Consider the following 25,862-nt stretch of genomic DNA (forward strand, 5'->3'; position numbering starts at 1 on the left):
CTTGTGAAGGTCGTTGTTGTACAGGAGAGGATTATATCTAGGCTGTCAAGCCGATGATCTAAGAGATGGGGATGGGTGGTACACTGTGAATGTATTGGCACAAAAGGGGGGCCCCAAGGTCATTGGCCGGCTACGGTGACGTCTTATTTCGCATGTACAAGACTGGCATAGACAAGCCTGTAGGGTATGATGAACTATCTTTCTTTCTTTCTAGTTTGACCGTATGTTTCAGACATCGCTAATAATTGGCTACAACTTCCCAGTTCCCGCATTGGCCTTGACAGATGCGACGACGCCAGACACTGCGCTGGCAGCAAGAATGCGATTGGCGCCTGCTGCCGCCAACTGCGTCAGCGCGGCGGTATTCCTAACAGCAGTCAGAGTTCCCGAACCGCCAATAACTTGATTAGCGACACACGCGCGCCCAATCACTGAGGTGCAGGTTGATTCGGCACCCGACGGCACGTTAAAGATGGCGTTCGACTTTGTGGTCGACGCCGCGGTCATGGGCGTTGTTACATTGCTGAAGACATTTCCCTCTATGAGCGACCAGGTATTTGCCTCAATGTCAAAGGCGTGGCCGGCCATATCCTCAAAGTAGTTATTGACAGCGTGGAAGACGTTCGTAGCGTCGTTGTTACTGGTCCCGTAGTGTGGTGCACGACCAGACAGATGATGCAGGTAATTCCCCGAAAACGTGTAGTAATCTCTCGCGCCGATGAGCAGGAGAGTCCAGTAATGCTCGTTGTTGCAGGTTGCGGACCAGTACGTCCGACCATCGAACTCGCAGTTAGAGATGGTGACGTGGCCTGCCGCATCCCAGCCAGACACGATCATCTGCCGACCGATGAGGCTGAACTTGCAGTGGTCGACCCAGACTTTGTCTGCGTTCTGTATGGTAAGCGCGTCGCCGCCCCAGACATACTGTGGGTTGATGTTGTAGATGTGGACGTTCTGGATTATGACATTGGAGGCACCGTTGAGGCGCAGGCCGCGACCCTGGATGATTCCCTTGCTGCCGACGCCGACTATCGATTTGTTGCTGTTGACGGTGAGTGGGCTGGCACCGGCTGCATTGTAAGTAATTGACGAGACCGCCGTCATCACGCTGCCGGAGCATGAGAGCGTGCCGATGTAGTCCTGGCCGCCGTGAAAAACATCACAGGTTTGGTAGCAGCCGGCTGAGGTGGCGGTGCCCAGACTGGATGTAAAGTCAAATGTTTTGTCGATCAGGATAACACGAGGGGTGTCGTCAGCTAGCCATGACTCGAGTCTGTGATCTCTGTCAATATATTTTCCAACAAGTCCCAGGCAGCATTGGGCCGGTTACATACTGTGCGATGTCGGAGGGAGCTGCTGGAGTGGCACTGCCTCCTCCTGTAGTGCCGGCGGCCATGCCAAAGGCTGTTCCAGTGACACCTGCAGCGATAGCCTTGCTCGCTAGACAAACTGTAGCAAGAGTAATGGCTTTCATCGTTGCGAGTCGGAGGATGGTTAGTTGGATGCTATTCCGACTGTATGCTCAATCCTTCTGGACACGACACCGCTATTTATGTCTTGAAATTGCATATTGCACGTTCATGCCGTAACCTTGTGGGATTGTCTACGCCCTGCTTAGATCGTACTATGGAGCCGGAAACCTTCCAAGACATGCCTTGTAAAGTCACAAAAGGGGGCCAATCAATGGGTCAGGGAATACCTAGGCCCACATAGACCCGTTTCAGGACTGTAGAATCAAGTACAATGGACAGAATTTTTTATCAGTCGGCTAACCTGGGCAAAGCTCAGCTAGCTCAGCTTTACAATATTAGGTAGGAGTCACGCTTCCAACCTGATCTCGGTCGGTTATTCCCTTAGTGGGCCTCTGGACACTCATGGGCTCGACAGGGCTGAATCGGTTGGATGGTGGAGAATAATTCACATGGCATCTCAGGAAGGTAGTTTGTTTCATATAGAATGATACTCGAGGGTACGCCGTTTCTCTTACTTCAAAAATTGAAACCCCCAAATTTTGAATCAACTGGAGGAGTTCCCCACATGAGAGATCATCACGCCAATGGTCCTGATAATTTTCACAAAAAAAAAAAAATGACGTAGTCGTTAAGTGCCTATGTGCCAGCTAAACGGCCATTGAATGGTGGGCAATGGATATGTTGTCGATTATAGAAAGAGGACAAGGTCAAAAATCGCGAGGCTCCCTAAATGATTATCTAGCCTTTAAGGACATCTGGATAAATCGAAGGAAGCACATAGTTACGTTCAACGACTTAACCAGTGGTAAAGGTTTCAGCCCTTTGGCGGAGTATTTGTGCGAGGTATCTTTTAAGATAATTGAACGGAGCCACCTGCTGGCCACATGCACCTGGGCCAGTCAACGGGGCTCGTGACGCGTGTGTTGCCGCACGCGGTGACCCAGAGATGAAACAGGGGCGAAAAGTTACGACCGGTTGAGAGAAAACATGAAAGTCTAACGCTTGGTTTGTTCGCAAGGATGGGCCAATGATAACCTGTCGCAGCAAGTCCCCAAGCAAGTCCCCAAGCAGTATGCTTTAGTATATAAACATGGCGAATGGGGTCAAGGTTGTCTATTGTATTGGTTAATTGGTGTAAGATACAGTCGGTCTTCATTAATATTTGGAACATGGTACATGGCCCACTTAGCTTTTTCCTAGTGGCCGGAACTACTATGTCCCAAATGCTGATGAACGGCCACTGTAGGGGGTGGAGCGAAGTAGATGTGACTCGCAGATACATAGCTAGAGACAAGGGTATTCTAACCTCGACATATGCATACTGAGTTTCGCAGCACAGTACGTCGTAAAGTGAGATGATCAGACGAGTATAGTTGCAAAAGAATACTGTACATCATGTGGTGTGGTCATTCCGTCACCACCTGTCGGGAACAGACGAAGTCAAGACTCCGAAACCCCGAAATTCCGAAATTCCGAGACATGAAGTACGGCCTTTCTGCCTACACCATTTGTTACCGTACGGGTGGGCAGAAAGGCACGGATATTACAGGAGTGGATCTTTTCTGCCTGCCTTTCTTTGTTTTTAATCTCAGTAGCTTCCACTCAAGAGTCGAGACACGGCCGGATTCCGATTCCCGTCCCTCATATAACAGTAGCATCAAGCTATCAATGACAGTCGCCCGAATGAAGTGCATTGGAAAAGTAAGTGGATTTGTTGGAAGCCTGCTCCAAAGGACAGCGACTGATAGATACATCGTGATCTCCAAGTAATCATTATCGGTGACCTACAAGAGAGAATAATATCTCATGCTATTCAAATGTGGTCCTCTAGTGCACCGACTGAATCATTTTTCAGTTGGGATATGAGATTTGCTGTGGGCCACTCACAAGCTGCAAACTGTCTTTACTCCGATAGTCGTTCTGCACTGAAGCAAAGGATATCAACTGCCTAAATCCATATTGTGTAGTCTACAGCGAACTTGGAGAGGTAAGGGGCCTGGCGACCTAGAATATTGAAGCGAGTGCCAGTGAGTAGTTCTAATAAAACGTACGGAGGTTAGCGAGTTGGCAGTAAATTGGGACATGCTGCCTTGGCAATTATGACCTAGTATTGCTAAAGCAAACGTGGAAAACCGAATCCCGCAGAAAACCTGAGGTTAGTTAAAGACAGAGGGTTGTGGTTGAGATCATGTTTCGCGAAGAAAACACTGCTACTGCTTGTACCGATAGAAGGAAGAAGTAACGTAACTAATCAACCATCGACTGGCGAATCTCTACCGCGCCCTATCATATTTTCCCAATCAACTCGGGTCTAGTTCATTGCATATTCTCGCCTCACTAATCGATAAATTGAGATGGACATTCTAGGATAGAGATTTGATGGTGTCCGTGATATACAAGACCATTTGCGACCGCGACACATTGGCTCGGGGCTAGCCACCGAAGCAGTTTGTTCTGCAGACTATCCGAGCTATCCCCATAGAAAACGTTGCACTAGAGATGAATAGGTGTCCAATTCTATGACTATCCCAATTTGGCGACTGTTGTAGTATAAAAGGAAGCTTGATTCTAATCAGTTCAGAGGGATACAAAGAGGCCATATATACAGCATGAAGTCCAAGTTGAATTCCAATCAACTTGGAACTTCATATAGATAGTGCAGGGATTATTTCCGATGTTGCGGCTTCACTCCGGAGAAGCGACAGCCTCAAATAACAACAGGCACTATTGGGTTCCCCTAGTGTACCCTAAGGAGGCCCGCGGTTCAGAGCTCCATCAGCTGCACAGCAGATGAATCGCTGTAGTGAGAGAGTTGCCGGTCGGGCCAGTCGGAGACAGTCGCGCTCTTTGGCCTCATCTCACACCGAGTTCGTGCAGGAGGATGGTCCCATTGAGATACTCAGACAATACCAACAACTGGGGCCATGAGAGTGACAAATTCAAATCAACAAGGCAATAGTTAGTTAGATAGTTGACTTCCCGCTTTGTGAGCGGCTACTAGTAGAACATCCACCAGGTTCATCCCGTGAAGGGCTGAAGCAAGACTTGATACAATCTAAGTAGGCAAACATGCTGTTTACAAAAAGCTTGGAGGAGAAAAGGAGTGGAACAAGCGGAACATTGACAGAAGTAGCAAAAAGGAAAAGGCGGTGGCAGAACGGAAAGTGCGGGGAAGGCTATGTGGCAAGGCCAAATAGTGAGAAGCGGTTTTCTCCAGGTTTGAAGGTGTCTTTCTTGCGGATAATGTGGGCCCTTCATCCCAAGGGTCCACGGTTTGGAAGTCTCTGTGCCTCAAACGCGAAGTGCATTCGACAGGCTAAGGATTTCATATAACGTCCAAAGGGTAAAAGTGTTCGAACGCATTTCGCAGGTAACAAGGGAGTTACTCCTGAATTGGCTTTAGGCGAAGCACCGCTGAGACACCAGCTGGCCCAGACCGATGATCACGGCCTAGTATATCGTGTTGGATATTTGACATTCTGTAGATGATACATCGTATGTGGATGGGGCTGGGAAGCTAGTGAATAATGATAACAATATAAGGGATCCGTTTTCGCTGTCGGCCCGAGGCCTCAACCAAGTCAAGTCGTTATCTTAGAGTAATGCGGTTTGTTGCTTAATCTCAGTGGTGGAAAAAGATGACAAGTCTAGTTCAAAAGAGATCCGATCAGTTAAGGTACTCAAGTTACTAAGAATTCGACGAGATAGAGCTGATTTGTCCGAAAAGTAACAGGCAGAGGCTTGCAGACGAAACTCCGAACACCGTAATTTCGGAGCGACGTTTTAAGATTCAATTTGTTCTTCTAAAGAATCCTAGAAAGAAAACATAGATGTCTGTTACAGGCCCCAACTTTCTGCTTGGTTACAAAAATGATCACGCAAGACCAAAACCCTGTGGCAAATTCGTTGCAAACAAGTCCATCAGATTAACTGCTTCTGAAAACTCATCACTTGCAGACAACAAGGTCTCTTCGAATGAATCATAGCTTTCGGAAGACTGATTCTCTCCAAAGATCTGGCTCATCGAAGCGATATTTTCCTGGGATCTTCATGTCAGTAAGATATCATGAGACCGGAGAGGGTGCATCGCAAATCTCACAAATGGTGTAGAAAGGCCCTCAGATGTGTGCACCGACCGATCAGGTAGATCTTGAGATTGTGAAGGGTGAATGGCATCATTTCCTTCAGCCTCCTGCCGCAGTCCCGAGTTTCGAACGTACGTCTGAGCAATCTGGAATATATCGGTTAAGAAGGAGAGTTTCAGTGTGCCCCCGGAAACATAATCTAAGCGACAGAAATACCCGACCGCGACCCCAAGGAGAGGGAGGTTATGTATAGATTCTGAGTGGGTTGGATTGTGTATAATGAAGTCAAAGATCAGAAACAAGGCCGAGACAGGCACGGACAGTAAGACCCTGTTCCATTTTCACATCAGAGCGGTTCATATTCAATAGAAACATAGAACTGACCAGATTGGCGTGTACGTGTCGGTGTCAATATACTTCGTCAGCTCAATGATTTTCCAGGCGGAGTTCAAGAGCTTTAGCTCGTTTTCTATTGCCGGACAAGAGGAAACCCCCCTAGAGCTAAGGTTTAGTTCCAACCGAGCCAATGCAATGACAATGCTGTAATAGTGATAGTGGATCTGTAATTTAACAGCCAACGGGGTAGGACCGAACGGAGCTAATCCCTGGAACGGACTATCAGGTCGGCATTCCTCAGCTATAGATGCCTTCCAAGCCTCTAGCTCAGCTCTGAATGCAGCAATGTCTGCTTGAATTGAAGCAGCGGAACTCAGAGCGGTGTTGATGGAGAAAAGAGCGACGGATATCCGAGAAATCAACCGGCTGAAACGACACATTGCATAAAACCAATTGAATTCCCCAATCTGGGCCTCGGGGGGTTGGGAGCCGGTGTGGCTATGGCAGCATCTACTATAATCTGAATCCGAAGTCAGTTGCTGTTTACTTAAAAGGACAAATAAATCTCACAGAGTCCCTGTCACATCGAAAACAGAGCGTCTTTTCCAGGATATATATCGTCCAAAAAGTCCGACGGCAACTCTCTATATTTTCGTGGCCATAGATAGCTCTGTTGAGACCGATTGATTGTGCCATTCTTGCTGCCTCAGCAGTTAACATGTTGCCCAGCTGCACACATGACGAATTGTGGGCAAATATAGCCTATAGTAATGTTAGCTCAAGTTTTGGCAGTCAATACATCATCGATTACCATTGCAGTTACAGCCTGAAATATACCGTTTAGCTAGCCTGCCAAAAATAATTTGATATGGGTAGACCATACTTGCACGCAAAGCAGTGTTTCTTTCGGAATTATCATATCTGGAAACAACCCTAATGCGACTTGAAAAAGCTGCCATGCTGATCCCACACCTGGTTCGAATGAACCACCTCCATGATATTGGCATCCCAAAGCGAGAATTGTGTGATAAAGGGCTGAAAATGGGGGCTTGTCTTGAAGAGTTTGAAATAAATCATTGTTAAATGCTTTTTCTTCAAATTCTCCCCGGTCCAGGAATGGGTAGACCCGGTGAAGATGATCGAAAAAGGCTGATAAAAAAATGTCAATACATGTGAAACCTGAGTGCATAGTTCAGAACGAAAGGCTTTACCAGTGACATATCTTCTGGCACACTCATGCGAGATTAGGACCGGAGTTGCCGGGGACTTGAGCCGTATTCGAGTAGACTCAGGACGAGTATTCTGACTCATCCTGGTATTTATAGCCTTTGAAAACGTTTCCAGGACATCACTGAATCTCTCGTGTCCTAGTTTACTGGAGATGGACGCCAATCTCCATTCGGAAAACATTGCTATTCCAGAGCTTCCAACTAGGCCAAGCTGGGGTCAGTAAGACGAGAGGATTTTGTCGAAACCAAACCTACCCAGCTTATTATGAACCTAGATTGAATTAAATTTTAGTGGCTTGTATCACACATGGTAATAGAATATTCCCTACCTTCGGTGGTGAGCTGATCCCTTGACCTCCTCCCGGCGTACTTCGCTCGTTTAGAAGAAGATCTATGAACATATTCGCCGAAGACGGACTTGCTTGCTGTTGATCTCCATGTTCTATCGTGTTGCCTCCCGCCGTTAAGGTTGCCACACTGTCATATGTTGAGGATGGCATTGTGGATCGTGTGGCTGCAGTGTTTCCAGTGATTCTAGGCTCCTGCCACTTAGCTCGTCTCTTTTTAATCCCAAAATGGCAGAGAAGACCTCGATTCTGGATACCAAATCAGTCTCTTTCGGGACAAGAAGGGAGGGCGTATGCGAGCGTAAGCTCCGGCGGGCCTTACTTTGCAATGCTGGCAGAGAGGAATGTGCGAGTGTGGGACTTCTGGATATACTAAGTTTAAAACTCTTGAAAATGGAAAAGCCGAACAATACGTACTCACACACCGCACCTTGCGAGACTTGCACTCGTTGCAAGATTTGGAGACTTTTGGCTGCATTGTCCAATACTCCAAAGTGTTTATATTGAATGGGCGTTTTGAGGGGCTGTTTGGACATTGATCGAAGGTAGATTGCGCCTGAGGCGAAGTTCTCAGGGGGCGCAGGAACCGGTTATATACAGAGCGGATTTGGCGGGCTTAACTCCGGGCTGCCCCACTCCTACTACAGTAAGTGCGTAAAGTTTCAAAGTGGGTAGTGGCAAGTTATCGCCTCATCCGTAAATATTTCATAAAATAGCGTTTCCAATGGTCCTCGCTCCCGCAGGGCCCTATTCGCCTGCTTCCTCCAATTCGTTAGACACACCATAGCAAATAAGCCAAGACGACGTAAACCATGGGTCAATAATTTACGAGTGATTCTGTTGACATCATAGACATAACCTAAGGACACCTAAGACTGAATGAATATGCGTATGTTACCTTACTCCTTATTGTCAATACCATCCAACCCCTGATTGCAATTCTCTGCCCTCTGAGTCGTCCCGGGCGCGTGCCCTTGCACTTGGTGTGCATCGCCCGACCCCGCCCTATTGCCCGACTATATTCGTCGCTGCCATAGCAACCATTCTAACATAATACTTTTTGATCGCTGTCACGAATTCGACGTGTCGCGCACATACCTTGACCCCCCAGGGCTCTCAGGGGCTTGTAGCGAACCTACGCTAGCTTGCGTCTCCCTATAGAATCCCAACCCTCGAAAGGATTTGACCGCTTATTCATCTACTGACACCCTAACCATACACAAAATGGCCGGCGGGAGCTTAAGGTTTCAGGGCAGCCCAGCTAGAGAGGTGGAAGGGAAAGGAGATATTTCGAGGGTGTTCGGTGTGCACCCTCCTCTCACACGTCTCAAACACGCGTTCCTTCCATCCCGAACCTGTGCCATCGCACTTCCGCATCCAGTTACCGTCATGATCGTCACATACACTCCATTTATATTTTATACAGTAAACTCCCTTTTTCAACACGCCCAGGTTAGGACATTTTTCGTTAGGCACCAAAATATGTTGGATGGATACACTTTTTGGGTTTTGCTATATAAAAGTCCATCTGGCACACTCTTGTCTGCCACACAAGATTCTCTTCACATTTTGCTTAGTCATGTTTGACCAATCAGAATGCAGGATTTGACCCCTTGCATTCCACCATCTGTCGCCTTCTCAGCCAGGCTGGCTACACCCTAAGTCCAAAACACACCCTAGATTTTCTGGCCAGAACAAACACCCGTTAGCATCTGAGTGGCCTCAATTAGATGTGTGTTTCAAGACAACCCAACCTACGAGTAGGGGAGCTCACTCCGTGGCAACACTTAGTGACTGACTTAGTTGGCGCACACTCTGGCATGTTCTGCAAGATACTCAACAGGACCCGAATCCGACGTAAGGCTTCGCACAGCAACGGTACGGTTGAGGGATACTCTTGGATTCCGAGCAAGCGATACGGAGCCGTAATCGGCTGACAGTTGGTAAACATGGGTAGTCCTAGTTTACAATAAGGTATTACCATTCCGCATCTCGCTAACTCACAGTGACCAGCAGGTTCCGCGTCAGACAAGCCTGAAATAACTATCACGGCACACCTAATCCCTGCATTACTTCAAGATGCAGCACAAGCACAAAATATACTACATATCAACCCGCGCCAACTTGCCTTTTCCACCTCTTCTGTCAATAACACCTCAGGTTTCAGATTTTATCCCCTTCCGTGCTACAAAACTAGCAACGACGTCTCAAATACCTAACAAGCACGAAGAATATCCTTCCACTACCAAAGAGCTAGGCATAAGCTTTCAGCTAGATGATTCGATCAAGATATTAGACATGGTATTTTACAACCTATGCTAGTAGACTCAGACGTGGTCTAGTGTTGCAGGATCGTCGATTTCAGCTTAGTGAGAATCCTAGTGCTACGTCGCTAGCATCATTGGTTGCCCAATATATTCCCTTAAACAACAAGCAACAATTTGTAGTGAAAAAGATATTGGCCGAGGCTTTAACTTGGCGAACCATCGATATGACTCATAAAACTCGTGACCGACCTTCTGGCTACCAGTGGAGCGCTTTTTTCTTATGGGCGAGCGTCGAGGCTCACGTTGTTGACACCTTCGAAGCTCCCTTCAGGTCAAAGGCCACTAGTGTGACAATTCTCTGTCCGAGCCAGGTCCTGTCAAACGCGTAGTAAGCACCAGCAGGGCTTGCTCCGGTGTACATCCTGGACGTCCTCCAAACTAAATGTCGAGAAGAAGTCCGTAATGCTCGGCGAAGTAGGACAGCCGCATGACATCACTGCCTCTAGCAGCTTGCAGAGCGCGTTGAGCAGTGAGATCGGGCAGTGCGCATCCGGGAGCGAGTAGTCTAATTTCTGGTTTTCCGAAGTACCAAGACTTCGGAATCAGATCGAGTCGCCTCTGCCGTTGATCGATATAGTCTCCGGGCGTTTTGGTTTACGTGTGTTCGATATGTGGTCATGTATGGTTCCTGGATAAGCAGCACGTCCAGATTTTGGGTCTGGTGATCGCTGATGAGGGCCTCCATGCCCGCCCTCGACTTCATGATGTTCAGCTGTAGGATTCGGAGATTGTTGTCTAACATTTCGATTGGGGAACTCTCGCTCTGAGACAAAGAGTATCTTCAAGTATCCGAAATACCGAAGTCAAACTCGCTTCCGAGATACTGGCGACATCGAAAACAGATCCCCCTACGGATACTCCGTACTACACTCACGCTTTTTCCGAACTGTTGCAAAAATGGACATTGCATGGGGCTGAGTCGCGCTTGCCTGAACCCGGGTTTAGCCAGCCATTTCGTGGACAGTTTAGTCGCGCGGGCCGTATTTCATTGAACGTGCAGAACCAGCCAGGAAGCTAATGTAAAAAATATGACATTTTCTCTGTAGGTTATTCGTTACCGACGCTGTTCCAGGGCGGAGTTTCAATACCAGACAGAGCTTCGGTGCTTTGGAGGTTTTCACTTGAGACACTTCTACCCTACCGGAGACTTGCGGCCCTGATTGATTCGGCACCTTTGACAACATAAGTCTGAGTCCTTCTTCAGCTTCCTGGTTCTTGAATTTCCTTCATAGTATCTGGTACATTATGATTGTTACCAGGATCAACGCCTTTCCGTATCGGAGGCTCGCGGGGCATTCGGGTCATTCGGCGTGGGTGAAGCTCCCGTAGTTCCATACGGATTGGAGAAACTTGGCTAACACCCAGCGTTAAAATTGTTTGTCCATCCTGGTCACAGTACTTTTGACGGTCAGTCCGACAATTTTTCATATAAAGGTAATTTTGCTATTTCTCAAGTGAGATAATCAACACTATTTGGAGCCTTGGGTTTTATTCAAGCTATTCGCTTACGATTCTGTGAGAGTATGCAAAACCGATACCGCAACATTCAAACCATCAACTCAACGAGTTTGCAGTATACATTTGGTCAGGACGAGTCCGTGCCTTTGGGAAACGGTGGAGTGGTTCGCTGTAATATGTATCTCTTTTCTTCTCTTTAATCAATCAACCTTTGCATTCAAGACTGGTTCCGCTTGACCCTATCCACCATCCCATTCGCCTACGAGGAGTACTAGCCATTATTGTCTCAGCTTGCCCTAACAAATATTCATCGTCCACCCAATCCCCCTAGTATTTGTATAGAGGTCTAAAGTTTGCATACATAGGGAATGAACGAGCGTACTCTACCTCAATGTATTTCTACAAGCGTGCTCGAGCTCTAATGCATTATCTCTGATATTGAAAATCATACTTATAATTCTATTTGGTTCAGGAGAGGAGGCCCGGATGCGTGGGAATGAACATCTGTGCCAACTCTGGGAAATTAACTGTGGAAACGAAGGAAGTTTGAATAGCCCTCTGAGTAAGAGATCTTACCCTCAACGAAACGACTATCTGTAGTACAAGAGAACTGTTAAACAGTACATTAGCAGCGGTCAACAAGTCCAAATCCTTAACAGACTTCATATCAACGATTATACGCCGTGACGGCCTCGAATTTGATCGTGGGTAATGTTACATGTTCCAGCTCCAAAGCGTCCACAGGATTTTATTTCGGATTTTGAACAACCTGGCTCGGATGCCGTAAATTGAAAACCACGCAGCAGAAAAACATCAGCATTGTATCCAGGCAGTATAGAAAGACTTCAGAAGTTTGAAGGACACTTGTCTGCCCAGCACCAAATTCAGCCAACCTGAAGATGGACCGAATCATAATAAGAATAGAGACAAAATAGAGGACCAGGATGTATTGCTTCCAAGGCAAAGGAGTTTCTTCACTCGCTCTAGTCGGCTGACTGTGGATGCGACGATGGAAAATCGAAATTACGAGAATGAAGGCTGCGAAGAAGAGTATCTGAACTCCTAGGCCAGCTAGAATAACGTTCTGGCCTCGGTCAAGCCCGTCTTTATCATCTGCGCTTGACATCATTCCCCCACCTTTAAAATTGAGTTAGAAAGTGTTTTCTAGACACCTAGAATATTTTAAGGACGCACCAATGCCCTGGACAGCAAAAGAGACCACATCACCGAGCACAAAGAGCTTGGTCAGCCATCGTGTTCGAATAATAGAATATTTCTCGGCATCCAGTAATCTGATAAGTCGTCCCAGTATCATGTAAATTGAGGCTGCATATAACGCCGGGGCTAAGAGAAGAAGAAGTAGCTGCATAGTCCATGGACCGCTGGACCAATTTGGAGATTCAGTTGCATTATACGCGCGTGCTGCATGACCTGCGACCTCAACTATAGCACAGCAGGATTAGTAAACCAAAGAAAAGTCCTGGAGTTGATATTTGTGACTTCCCAGAATCGTTGGTGGCAGAACTTACACAAGATTCCCACCAAGAAGGCGAGAAAATACCATGTTCTCCCTTTAACCAGCTGACAGACGTGAAGAAGTCCAGACAGGCCGAATAGAGCTGCGAATAGGATTGCAGCTGCGAGTGAGGGGTTGTAATGATATTTCACTAGTTCAGGTTTAGCCATCTTGGATATGGTCTGGTTTTGCGGAAGTTGCTCGACTGGCCGGTAAGCGCAAAGAAAGCGTAGAGTGATTGCTTGGAGGCTATGGGTAGACTGACTGCTATATATAGCCAAAACCCGGCGCTGATAAGCCACTGCGCCTGAACAATCTGGCTTTTGGCAATCGGCGCCTTGTTACGACGCGTAACGCGTAAGTGTCTCACTGGGGGCAAAATTAACAGGCCAATTGAGAAGCACGGCGACATTGGCAGGCTGTGATAGTACAGGCTAATGATTCACCTGCTCAAATAAGCAACCAGGTAGGGTCACGCGGAGCAAGTCTTGGATGAGGAAGTGGTTGATTGAAGAAAGATGCAGCTGAAATCCGTCCCTAGAGGACTAACATACACGGGATACGGTACCAGAGTTGTTATACAAGAAGTAAGGAAGGTGAATCCCATATATCTACTCCATTTAGACCCCCAGCACAGTTGGGACCGTACGAGAGATGGAGGGCGTGGAAAGACAGGGGGTGGGGAAAGATAAGAGGAGGGAGTCTGCTCTCCGCCCCAATAACAAATTCTGGCTATTCAATCAACACGCCAGTTCCATCGTACACAGTCAGGACCTGTTTGTAGCGAAGCTCCGCTTCCTGGAAAGATTGTGACCTGAACACCTGCCCAGACTACGAGACGTGAATTATCCTAGATTGGTTCCGAGTTCCCCACCCCGTCTAGCCTATAACTAGTTACCTTTCGGCTTAATCTCTGATGTGTCAGCGGAACATTGAGAGAATTGTACTTGGCACAGACAAAACTAGGATTACGGTGCAACGAACCAGAAATGGTCGAAAAACTCTGCACTCACCAGCCAATACTTTGTCTCTGTGACTTCCCTTTGAGACTGACGCCGGTGCTACTCGTTTCTGCATTTGGTGCTTTTACTACCGAGCTATAGAGATTGGTATGCATGTCTAAGCTTTGTGCTGGAGACACCGAAGGATCTTCTGAGCCGTAACATGGTTCATTTTCAACCCTGTTTTCTGCAGCGAATTGGCCAGATATATTTCAAAATTATGCACCAGAAAATTTGCATCTCGGTGAACAGGGTCTCGAAGAGCGATTCAGTTACAGAAACAACCCCGCTATCCTCGATCAGGTAACTGCTACTAAAACTCGAAATGCGAGAAAGGCCTACTTTAGTGGGCATTTGACATATTCTGATCCGTTATCATCGCCTCGCCGACACCGTGAGCGCAAGGATGCCCGAGACGCCCTCTCGTTTTTACTCCTCTCCTGTGAATGAGACAACAAACTTGAACCCAGTTCAACTCTATGGTCTACAGAAGCGTGAGCCCTCCGTCATCGAAAAGTCCAAGTTTCTCCAACGGGCAAAGGATGCCCTGAGCGATGCAAAGGACGACTTCTTACTGCAGTTAAATCTCGAAACTGGCGCCACTGAGATCACTCAATGCAATTGCCTGATGTTCTGCGACTGTAATTCCCACCCTTTAATCTCGGTTAAGAAGGATTCAATGATGTTTCGTCGGTCGGAGCGATCGCAGCTCGCGCCTATCAATCCCTTCGATGTCAACTTATTTCGAACTCTGCGTCAACAACTAAGCAAGAGGTCCACCTGGCGGTCCTTCTCCCTCGTGGGATCCAAGAAGAATTCTGACTCGAAGAGTGTCAATATGTCTCCGGCTGATGTCGTTTCCGTCTCCGCGTCAGTTCTTTGGAAACGACTAGGTGGTTAGATCTCTTGTCTCGACAGAGACAATGGTTTAGGTAAGTTATGTTATAAGAGATTCCCGGTGCTTGAGCGATCCCCATCGTCTCCCAAGAATACCACAAAGTTTGTTCTAACAAACTAGCACAGGGTTTCCTAGAGCAGAACAATTTGAAAAATATAAACCTGCTCATCACGGCAGACTACCCCGGCCGTCGATCCACCTACCCATACTAGTCATTGATAGCAGGGCTGTCGATTTGATCAGAATCATCCATATTCGCACATGCTGGAGCTTTTTCTTCACACAGCATGCTGAAGAGGTCGAAGATTCACAAATTCCGTGCTAAATGGCCACTCCCGTCAAATTCCATCATCGATTTTGCTACCCTCTTCGTTCCTGCTCATATACCTCGCTCCGATAACAGCAAATTGGTGAAGGGCGGTGGAACTGTGGATGCACATATGGCACTCTGGTGGAGAGTACTCTTCCCCTCTTTAGCATAAGCACACGTTCGGGTCTATGCACGGCATAAACGGGCTTTGTTTGAGAATGTATAATAATCCATCAACTACTTTTGCCATTTTGGGTTATAAAAAGTACTTATTTAGGTCTTGGGCTGGGTTTTGGTGGGCGGGTTTACAGTCCAGCCAAGAGACTGCTTCTTCTACGGTCAGAGAGTTTGTGGATCAGCGAATTGATGCCTAGTGGGTGCAGCTTGCGGCATCGAGTCTCTTCGCAGCACAGGGTCAAGAATATTGTAGAGATTGGTTGGGTTCCAAGGTAGGTATAGTCTATTGATACGACGATTGGCAGATCTTTTATGGCGTTTGTCTAATATAAGGTCAGCATATGGTTAGCATATATGTAACATATGTTACTTATATAGACAAACATTTTGGTGAACTTGTTTAGCAGTACGATACACAGGGTTCTGAGATCGCCTGATCTCATCCCGCACATTATCTATATGGTCACGGAGTAATCCTGATGCGTTCTTGGGATGCCTTATGTGCTCTTGCCTCATAGCGAGTTCCTATTGTTGATGTTTCGGCAGTCTTCAATGCCACCGAGGCCTTACGAATTAGTAGACCGTTCTCCTTTATGCACACTAACCTTATATGTTAAAGTGGACAGGTGGGAAGCGTATAATCACGCTTCCCCTCAGGGGGCATCTTAGTCTTGGACATCTTCAAAATAATACTCAATTGCCGGCATATGCTATCGCTCCGTCTAGATCCTATCCCTCATCACAACAGATTGATAACATCAAATATGTTTAAAAATTGAAATCACTTCAAGCTATGTTATATTCTGATATTTGGCCAAATACCATGGGCTATGCACTACTGCCATGAACTATGCCGGCCGATACTACGGCAAACGTAGCAAGATAATATTAAGACCGACTAAACGCAAAAATTACTACGGTCTTGACGGGTGGAGGATTTCTGACCGGTAGTGGGTCTCGGTGGATTACCAGTTTTAGGATATATAAGTCAATTCTATCAAATTTCTGCTCTGCGGTACGTCCGCTCGTTCGATCGATCAATCAATCAATCAACACTCTATTAACCTGTTACAGCCTAACTAGTGGCGTAATGGCTATGCAGGCGCTCCCTCCGGCGGAAGCAAGAGTGATCCGAACGCCAGACTCGCGCATAAAACAGTAAATACATAGCAAAACGGCGTATTGCTATAGAAAATCAGCCCAAAATCAGCCCAAAAACAGTACCGAAACGCCCTCCAAACCCTCAGTCCCACGACATATCTCTCAATTCGCCCTCACATTAGCCTGCCGCTTCCTCTGCACCTCTATCCCCGGTATCTCTCCTGCTTCGTTCTCGATTAGTGGCGTTCGTCGTCGACTGGCGTGTTGACTTGGATGTATTCTTCCACGACCTCTCGGTGGCCGTGGGTTTAGCGTTCCTCCTACCTAGCGTCTTCACCCCCTGTGCCGTCGCTAGATCATCCTGGCGGATCGTTTTCTTCGCCCTGCGGAGGCTCTGGCTCGATTTCGACGTGCCGGAACTGTCCTAGTAGGCCTGTTTGAAGTATAAATTCGGCTACGTAGCGGGTGGCCTGCGAGTGCGATCTAATCGTATCATAATCCGTCGAATCCCTAAGATCGGTTATCCGGATCTTGTCAAGGAAGGTCTGCCTTAGATCAGCGTACAACGGGCACTGTATTAAGATATGTCTCGGTGTTTAAGACCCTTCTCCACAGTAGCACTTATCTGATCCGACCGCCTTGATTTTGAACAGAAAGTGGTTTAGTGTAATACGCATCGATCGCATCTGAATCAACACTGAGGTATAAGGCTTCGAAAGGGATTCGAACAGCCGAAGCACCTTTTTGTCTAGAAGCTTTACCAATCGCTGATTTAGCTTACTAGTTCGCCCTTTTGCCTACTCTTGTGCATATCTCTGTTTAATACGCCGCCGCACTCGACGCTTCGCGGTCGATGCTAGAAGGACGCGATCGCTAGGGGATCTACTGCTCGCCGGATCACCGGCTTAAGGTTGATCCGACCCGTACCCTACCGCACCTCTAGTTACCGCTAACTTTGCTTCAACGTCAGTAGTCTCGTTGCTAGGAACGCCTACGTATACAGGGATCCAACGGACCTCGATAGGAATCTAATTGTTATGATATACCCAGGCATGAGGTTATTCCCAAGTGTTGGTGCCTCAGGCTTCCCGGACCTGATAAGCCGGCAGGCTTTCTGTGGAGGTTCGCTGGGGCATCGTTATCAGTATGTGAACGAACTCCTGCAGGGAACACCCTTGACAGAGGTTACATAAGCCTTGTGTTTCACCCTGCTCCCATTTCCCTACTAAGGATATATCTCCTTCCTGTTTGAGCGATAAGACTGTATATAAATTGACCTATGTTGAAGAGGTTTTACGATCCTCAAGAAACAGTCTTTGACCTTTCTACACTATTGACTTGGCTCTATTCCTCCTACCTGATTGACAGGCCTCTATCCTGACTTATAGAGTATATCTTTACACTGCGCTAGTGGTAACGATAGTTAGTAGTCCTGATCGCCCCTGTAAGCTTTAAGCTAACGCTCTAGATCTCTTATATTGACCTTATCTAGCTCGGAGCTAAGTTCTAATTCGAGCTGTTCCTAATTGGCCTCCTCCGCTAGCTCTGTTATACGTGCTAACTTCCTCGTACTATCGGTGTTGTTACTAGTCTTTCTCTTAGCAGCCTTCCTTGCCCTAGCCTCGCGTGCCTTCGCGGTGCGGGCCCTAGCCTTTTCCGCCCTCGATTAGGTGCTAGTCGTCTGCGAGCTAGGCCCTTCTAGTTAGAAATATCTCCTACGGTATTTAGTAAATTCCCCTACACACTCAACCTCGCGCTAACAAGCCTTACACTCTGCACTCTACGTAGTATACACGCCCTCGCAATTAGCGCACTTATTCTCTAGTGTATTGCTGTCCTTCTATAGGCAATCCCGAGACTAATAGCCCTCAGCGCAGTACACATATCTACTGTTGTTAGCATAGGTGAATCCTATATATTGTAGTGGGGGAACCGCTGCCAGAATATCATTTTCGGGCGTGCTGCTAACGACAGTCTTTTCTATTTGATTTGGTCGATTCCTTCTGCAAGAGCTCTCTTTCGGTATTATCATGTTTTACTTGATTGTTTTGTTCGTTTTGTTTGCTCCGTTTGCACTGTTTGGCCTGTTTGTTCTGTTAACCCTGGCTAAGGCTTCATGTATGAGAGGATGAGGGGAACGAGGGGGATAGACAACAAACTGTCAGTCTAGTCAATTGGAATCGCAATACATTCTTTTTCGGTTTTATGACGATTTTTCATTCCAGTCGGTCGTACCGTCTCTTCACTTCTACCTGACGGCCTACAGTCCCATTGGCTAGTAGGCGGTTGAAGTCATTTGTCGATTTATCATGGACTAGAGGCCTCCAGTCCATCACCGACTATGTTGCTTGGGCTGTTTGTTTCTTGTGCCAGTTGCTTACCCCTTTCGTGCCTCGACCTGTCTGTTCTGATCAGACTGCCATTAGTGCACCCCATTGTTTAATATCTATATTATTAACAGTTAAAGCACTGCCGCACACAAGCTACCCTGTTGTATAGCACGGCTATCAGGCTATCGCAATCCCAGAGAATCCCCTTATCAATCGCTACGTTAGCCGGCATTAGAGAGGTAAACTCAACGATAAGCGGGCCCGATTTCCTACTTAGTATACGCAGCTAGCTAACTTTCGCGATCTCCGCTTCCCCCTAGTTATAGTTATTCGCCGCTAGAAGATCCTTAATAATCCTCTCCTATAGCAGCGTATCCGAGGCCTTGTTGATACCGAGCGATCTTATATCCATATCGTGTACGATAACACCCTAGGTCGGTATATAAACTGTCAACATGAGTGGGTGCATAAGCCTATGAGAGCTATCGAACTTGACAAATGCGACGGAACGTACACATAACGACGATCTTCAACGATTGACATCAACAGATTGCACACATAACGAAAGAGCTTCAACACTCTATATTTCTCCTGATTTCTATGAGATTCTATTCTCACGTATTGCCTTGATTTCATAAAGTTATAAATACTGCCTGTTTTCTATAGCTAGTTGAATCAAGTTTAATGATTGTCATGAAGTTGGAGCATTCTTCTATCATAAGTTAACTTCCGATCCTAAGCCGAATCATACGACCTGACCTGACCCTTTCGACCTGACCTATACGATTCTTCGCCAATCGTATACTGATTTGACTGACCGTGCACACTCGCTTGCTTGTGCACGTAGAAGGATTTATGCCGACCCCGTAAATCCGACATAAACAAACCTAGTTTTATATGGGCCCTTCGCCCACTTTTCTCGGTGAATTCTTATAACCTCGGCCTCCCTCGTATCGCACATTATGAAGCGGAGATTACTAGACTTTAATTGACGTGAGGCCAGCACTATCACCGATGCGAGGGGCGCCGTATCAGTCGAACGTACCGCTTTCGCTCTAGTCTGATTCGCGCGCTTAGTGAGCTCTGCGCTAGTCAGACGGCGAAATACACTGATTTACGAGCGGCCACCTAGGCACATTACGACCTCGCGGTCACGTACTACCTCCGCCGGGCGGGTTAGTGAGCTACTCGATAAGCTGTAGGAGGAGAGAAAGTGTACCGGCGCTAGCCCTCTAGCAGCTGCTTTGGCGAACGATCTAATCGTCTGCCTTACTAGCGGTTCGACGGCTGCTTTAGCGGCCTAAATCTCCTGCTTCAGGTCTCTGCGTAGCGCTTCGAGCTCCTGCTACTAATCGGTTAGGGGCGTCGACAGGAGGTCCTTCGTCAGGTCTTCTACCTACCGGAGGAAGTTGACGACCTTAGGGGCTAGTCTAGCTACGTTCTGACCCCTTCCTAGCTCTTTGAGAAGGTCGTGTGCGCCGTAGTTGACGTTCAATACGCGCTCTCTGTTCGATAGCAGAGTTTTCAATAGGCCTCCGGAAGCCCCTAACGGGACCGGCCTAACGCCCTTTGACGCGCGCAACATCGCGATATCGGTCGAGGATGTTCAAAACCGGTATCAAAATATAGCGCAGGGAGTTAGATTAATTTGCCGTTTACGAGAAGTTGCCAACTGGCGTGGTTCCTGAGATATTTCAAAAAATCAATTCGGCGTTGAAGTTGTTGTTTTTTACTACTTCCGCTCGTTGGTGAAGCGCCGCTTCCCGCGGTAGCTCTACCGATACCTGAAAGCTTCTAGGATTTGAATTTTATCAGCCCCTATTAGTTGCCTTATCTGCACCCATCAATAGAAGGCCGAAGGTTTCCTGTGATGGTTACCTTCAACTTGCTCACCCAAAGGTCATTATGAAACCTAAGGCTATCCAGTACTCAGCTTCAACTACAATCTCGGCTGTCGTTCTCGGCGTACGAGTTGTATATTTGCATATACGACTCCCCCAATACCGACTACACTTTTTTTGAATTGGCTCAATGCATAATGCTATTGATCTGTTCCGTTATGAGCTTCGCTTTGGCCTGCAGCAAATCGAGTGAAAAGAGGTTGCGATCTTGAAAGCCATCATTCGATCTTTATACCGTTGCATGGGTAATAACTAGGAATATTGTGTTAACAGATTAGAGTTAACTGTTGCGACTTAGTATTACCAAGTGAAGTTTCAATTGCGTGACTCTCCTTCTTGCGGCTGGCATGGTAGACTTTGTAACTACTTGAATGACTAAAGTCACTGCTGCCATGATAGGTGATGGAGATCCCGTAGGGATCTCCTCGGGAGAACCCTCGTCGGGATTCTCCTAGAGGATGATTCCAGGGCCAGGTTGATTGCTTCGGCCTATTTAGGCCTTCCCTTCCTTTGTTTCCTTTCTCCTGCAGAGATTGTTCTCCACGTATTCGAACTAGATTGTTCCTCTCTTCCCTGCTTCCTTGCGTAGTGGCGATAGATCGCCATCAATAGGTACCTTCAATCACCCCTCAATGTGGTTCGTTGTGGCATTCCTGCTTTGTGTTGACCACCTACCAATGTCTTTCTTCTACTGGTGGTTACATCAGCGTAGCCTGCAGAAAGTTCTGAATATTGTGAATGTACCCACACCAAGAGTTCTAACACCGAAGTCGGATCAAACAGCTATGCATCAACAGTGTATTGATATAAAGAATTACATTGTGAGCTCTAAAGTTCCGCGAAACTCCCGGCAGGCTGCGCTGAAAGAGAGGAAGAACAGGATAGGGCACGAGTTCTGGGCATGGCTCTCACACTCTGTTTTCCCTGGCTGAACCATCTGTATTATCAATATTCCGAGAAAACAGTAATCATTGACCACAGTATTCAAACCCCTGAACACCGTAAAAAAGGCCTTTGAATCACAATGAGTTTCAATGCTTCAATCAAATCAGTAACCGTCTTTTCATTGCAATTACATTGTGTAATTTCCTGAAAAAGCATAGCTTTGGCAGCGAAATGCAAAATTTGTCTGATAATGCTGGACCTTCGCTTGTCTCCGAACCGTGCACGTCCAAAAGATACTCACTGTGAGCCTCCCCACTCCTCACTGGATCATCCTATTCACGGTCGATGTACCAGGCCTCCGGCAGCCAAGCCAAACCCTGCTTGAGATGCCGCAGTGGCTAAAGCCCATCGGCCTTCGTTCCCAGCTTTTTGCAGTTCGGCTCCATACCAGTCTGGTATTATGAGGCAAGGATATGTGGGCATTTGGAAGATGCACCCGGTAATGGCTCATACAATTGGCTGCCAGGCAAACTCTGCTCGTCGAGCAGCCGAGACCCGTGGCACCTACACCATGGCTACTTATATCAGATCGCCTGATAAGTTTGAAAGCGACCTTGACTCGCTCAACCGGTACCAGAGCTGACATCGGTATTGTCACTTAAATACTCGGTTACACCACCATGGGACAGCTCAACCTGCCCCTTTTCTCATTCATTTGAATATTTTTCCTTTTTTAATCAATCACTCTTTTCTGAAGGTTTCGGAAGTTCTCATTCGTCCATTTGCATAGTAGTCTATACCGATTCAGTTCGCTTTGACAGTTTATTAGTTCTGATGATTTAGCGGTTTTACGAACGCCAAGGCCCCCCCCATTTATGCTAAAATGGGGAGCCCAGGTGTGCTGTGTTAATCAGGCTGCCTCGAAGTTTGCGAATTTACAAGGTGTGAATAAGTGTCCGTGGAAAGACAATGGCTTAGTTCGTGACGCGAAACCTGCGCCTATCGGGGAGTCGACGGATCTGGCGGCTGGAGAAGTCAATTACTTACAGTTGGGCCGGTGGAGAACAGACCGACGCCCCACAGATACTAAGTCGGAATTTGGGTTATGCGGTAACGCGGTACCATGCTGGCCCACTGTCGCCACTCTCTCCATCTATGCCACTCAAGTATCTTCAGTGGTCATCATCGCCGTGTCAGCTTTGTCAGCGGACAATTATATCTTCAAGAAAGGCTAGTCTGCTTCATGCTCAGAGGTCGGTTAGTTCCCGGCCTACACCCGAGCAAGAATCTTCCTCAGAGTCCTCTTAAGGCTGGCGGTTAGTACAAAATACAGCTTAAATACCCGAGATCATCTCACCTGCCAGAGTGCCCAACGGATTGGTACTTTGGCAGTGATTGAGTTAAAGTATATGAACTTCAATTCATGTACTAGTCGCACCTACTGCCCAAACAATATTCGACGAGGAAGTTTTGACAGCTACTAGCGTTTGCGATAAAATAAAGATGACACCCAACGTTCATTTTTCATCTGAGGAAGATTGCCGATCTCTCCCGGCGTACTTCAGAAACACTGGTGACACTCGTGAGGCGGTCATTTGCAAAACAGAAGGGGCCTGGCCCGAGTGGCTGAGCGGGACATTCGTAAGGTATCGTCGCATAAGACACAATCCAGTGTCAAAACCAAGCTCTGGATGCTGATTCAAGAAACTTACAGGACCAGTGGAGGGTCGTGGACTATCCCGCTTTCTGAGGACGGCTCCAAGCCCAGCGCACAGTTGCAACATTTTTTTGATGGTCTTGGAGTTTTACATAAGTTTGAATTCAACGATGGTGAAGTGAAATATATCAGTCGGAGCACCGCTGATGGTCTTATCCGCAAGGCCAAAGAACAGGGTTTCCTCAAGGCCTTGGTGTTCGGCTTGAATCCAAATACAGCTCTAGAAGACGCCCAGGACCCATGTTGGGCCAAATTTGGGAAACAGGCATGTCTTTCTCCAGTTGTGAAATGGCTACGAAAGCTCACATTTAACATTTGTTGAAACAGCAATCCATTTTTCTACCTTCCAATGAGAGTGCTGAGCCCGATGAGTACAATGTTAACGTGGTCCCCAGAAGGGGTTTCCACGTCGCTGCCAACGGCAACCCGAATAATCGGGGGAAGCCGGCAGCGAAGCCCGAAGAAGAAGAGGTACGTGGAGTGTCGGCACTGTCTAGGATTTCCTACTAACATAACAAGATTATTATCGGCTCTGATGTCAATGTTCTGCAGATTTGTGACGCAAAAACCTTAGAACCCAAGCGACTGTTTACGTGGGCGGCGATCGATCCCGAGCTTAATGGGTTCGGGATCTGTGCTCACCCCGTCAAAGATCGGCAGCGCCACCACATCTACAATTATTTGATATCTGAGCAGGGAGTGATGTATGTCTTTGCTGTCGATTATGCCAGTAACCCAGCGAAACTGGTTTGGAAGACTGCTCTGCCTTGTAGACCATGCTATATCCACTCGCTAGCTATTTCCCAGGAATATTGCATATTTATCAGGAACGTAAGTTGAACATGTTTGTCTTTTTGAAGACGGCTAATAACACAAATTAATAAGCCATTGCATATGGACACCAGTGATGTCTCAAAACCGGCATCTCAAATGCTTACGACAGAGCCGGGTGAAAAAACTTTGTTTTTCGTCATTCAAAAGACCACAGGGACCTTGTAAGTCCCCAGAATTGCATACTCCGACCGAAAGGCTTCCTAACTTTGGCTAGGGTCGCTACATATGCAGCTCCGAACTTTTTGTTCTTTCACTCTGTCAACGCTTACGATTATATTGACCAGGGAACTGGATTTAAGAACGTGCACGTCGATCTTATTTCATACGACGGAGCTAGCTGTCCATTCCTGGAGTTCAACTTCAGCAATTTACTCAGCCCCGGAGGACCGTTTACAGATGGCACTCTCATTCGTTATGAGCTGTCCGGCGTTAACGCTTTACCTAAGTTTTCTGAAACGCAAAGACGGGCAACTGTTGCGCAGATGATGCCAAATTGCCCCATCGAGCTTCCGAGAATCAACAAATTTTACTCGTGTAATCCGTCGTACAGATATGTTTGGGGCATAATAGAGAGTGGCGGGACGGCTCCTGGCACCCTTGTTCCGCTCGCAAAACTGAGCAACGGGATTAGCCACCCTTCTTGCGCATTTAGTGCCGGAATTGCGAAGGCTGATTGGCAAACTGGAAAGGTTGAGATTTGGCGCCCCGAGAACGGTGAAAGTGCGCCATGTGAGCCGGTTTTCATTGGCCGCCCTGGGGCGTCTGATGAAGATGATGGTATAACCCTAACCATCGTTGTCAACCGTGAAGGTTCGCATAGTACACTTGTGGCTCTTGATGGGAAGACTTTAGCTGAGGTCGCGAGGGCCTCTATGCCCCAGGTATATGGAATGGGCCCCCATGGAAGTTTCATTGAGAAGCCGGGCCTTTATAGCCAAGCAGACATGAACCCCTGAACTCGTATCGTGGTTCATTTCCAGGGAATGGAAGCTTGATACTGACATAATTGCTTTGTGAATACGCTACAGAATGGTACTCGTGCAAATTGAAATTGATGTTTTTATTGTTGGCTGTGTTATCTCTCTTTCTGTAATATAAAACACAGATTATGCCTCGGCACAACAAACTAGGGCAAACAACGAATTCATGGCTTGCATTGGCGTACTTAAATCATGTAGTAATCGGCTGTGTTTTGGACTATTCATACTACAGCGCTATGCCAATAAAGTCATGTAGAGCAGACAGAAATTGACTCGGGAATCTTTTCTTTCATTAACCTACTCGATTTACCTCACTACCTCCCGCCTAGCTCAAGGCACCTTTTCGGACCCTCCCTGATATACGGTGTTGTGTCTTTGGTAAGGGAACATCCGCATCACTGTTTCCATCATTATCTTCATTGGTCTCATCCTTATCCAGCTCAGATATAAAACTGCTTCGCCTTTACCGAGTTCTTCCTCACTTAGACGCTGAACAGACGGCTGTGAATTATATCAAGATCCCTCTCCTTTTTGTTCAGTTCCTCTATGCTGCCTGTTTCTCCTGATGGGAGGGATACTCATTAACCAAGATATGTCGATCTTATTCGACATCAAATTTTGAAGTACACATAAAAATCTTGAGATCCCTGGTTATTTCATACTTTACGGGACCTCGACGATAATATGCCCAAGCAGTGTTAAAGAGCCGTTAAACGCCTGCACCAGTTGCGGGAATTGAGAGAATGGTCACGTGCAAGACATGCAAGTGCTGACCCAAGAAAAAGCAGCAAAAGCAAAGCAACCCACGCAAGCAACCTTAGAACAGAAGTAACCCTATCCCATTGTGGGGGGGTGTCTGCGTGGAATGGGGTCGATTCGATGTATTTTGTATTGTCCCACATTTCCGAATTTAGTTTATTCCCATCTAGGTTTTGCACTCCATTCTGTTCAACCTTTC

The 25,862-nt window shown here is 47.1% G+C and overlaps 5 protein-coding genes across 5 annotated transcripts; 2 read left to right on the forward strand and 3 right to left on the reverse strand.

Annotated features, from left to right (window-relative positions):
* Nucleotides 1–249: 249 nt before the first annotated feature.
* Nucleotides 250–1,474, reverse strand: N7473_009723 (polysaccharide lyase family 1 protein; the record flags this gene model as incomplete). The annotated part of the gene is made up of 2 exons (XM_057155662.1): nt 250–1,273; nt 1,335–1,474. 2 exons carry the CDS (start codon nt 1,472–1,474, stop codon nt 250–252), a joined length of 1,164 nt encoding a protein of 387 aa, XP_057006792.1.
* A 3,978-nt stretch (nt 1,475–5,452) lies between these two features.
* Nucleotides 5,453–8,018, reverse strand: N7473_009724 (uncharacterized protein; the record flags this gene model as incomplete). Its single annotated transcript, XM_057155663.1, has 11 exons — nt 7,887–8,018; nt 7,792–7,832; nt 7,452–7,718; nt 7,378–7,393; nt 7,105–7,323; nt 6,777–7,042; nt 6,705–6,719; nt 6,464–6,655; nt 5,942–6,432; nt 5,572–5,887; nt 5,453–5,518 (listed from the first exon to the last, which is right to left on the reverse strand). Exons 1-11 carry the CDS (start codon nt 7,945–7,947, stop codon nt 5,453–5,455), a joined length of 1,950 nt encoding a protein of 649 aa, XP_057006793.1. The 5' UTR covers nt 7,948–8,018.
* A 3,984-nt stretch (nt 8,019–12,002) lies between these two features.
* On the reverse strand, nt 12,003–12,940 carry N7473_009725 (RTA1 domain-containing protein; the record flags this gene model as incomplete). The annotated part of the gene is made up of 3 exons (XM_057155664.1): nt 12,003–12,391; nt 12,449–12,697; nt 12,784–12,940. The coding sequence occupies 3 exons, from the start codon at nt 12,938–12,940 to the stop codon at nt 12,003–12,005; spliced, it is 795 nt and encodes a 264-aa protein (XP_057006794.1).
* Nucleotides 12,941–14,177: 1,237 nt separating this feature from the next.
* On the forward strand, nt 14,178–14,672 carry N7473_009726 (uncharacterized protein; the record flags this gene model as incomplete). Its single annotated transcript, XM_057155665.1, has 1 exon — nt 14,178–14,672. One exon carries the CDS (start codon nt 14,178–14,180, stop codon nt 14,670–14,672), a length of 495 nt encoding a protein of 164 aa, XP_057006795.1.
* Nucleotides 14,673–22,876: 8,204 nt separating this feature from the next.
* Nucleotides 22,877–24,880, forward strand: N7473_009727 (uncharacterized protein; the record flags this gene model as incomplete). The annotated part of the gene is made up of 6 exons (XM_057155666.1): nt 22,877–23,019; nt 23,088–23,373; nt 23,418–23,561; nt 23,610–23,921; nt 23,976–24,085; nt 24,139–24,880. The coding sequence occupies 6 exons, from the start codon at nt 22,877–22,879 to the stop codon at nt 24,878–24,880; spliced, it is 1,737 nt and encodes a 578-aa protein (XP_057006796.1).
* Between the last annotated feature and the right edge of the window lie 982 nt (nt 24,881–25,862).

Source organism: Penicillium subrubescens, assembly GCF_028828155.1.
Source record: "Penicillium subrubescens strain IBT 31985 chromosome Unknown utg000006l_segment0_segment0, whole genome shotgun sequence".
Lineage (NCBI taxonomy): Eukaryota > Fungi > Ascomycota > Eurotiomycetes > Eurotiales > Aspergillaceae > Penicillium > Penicillium subrubescens.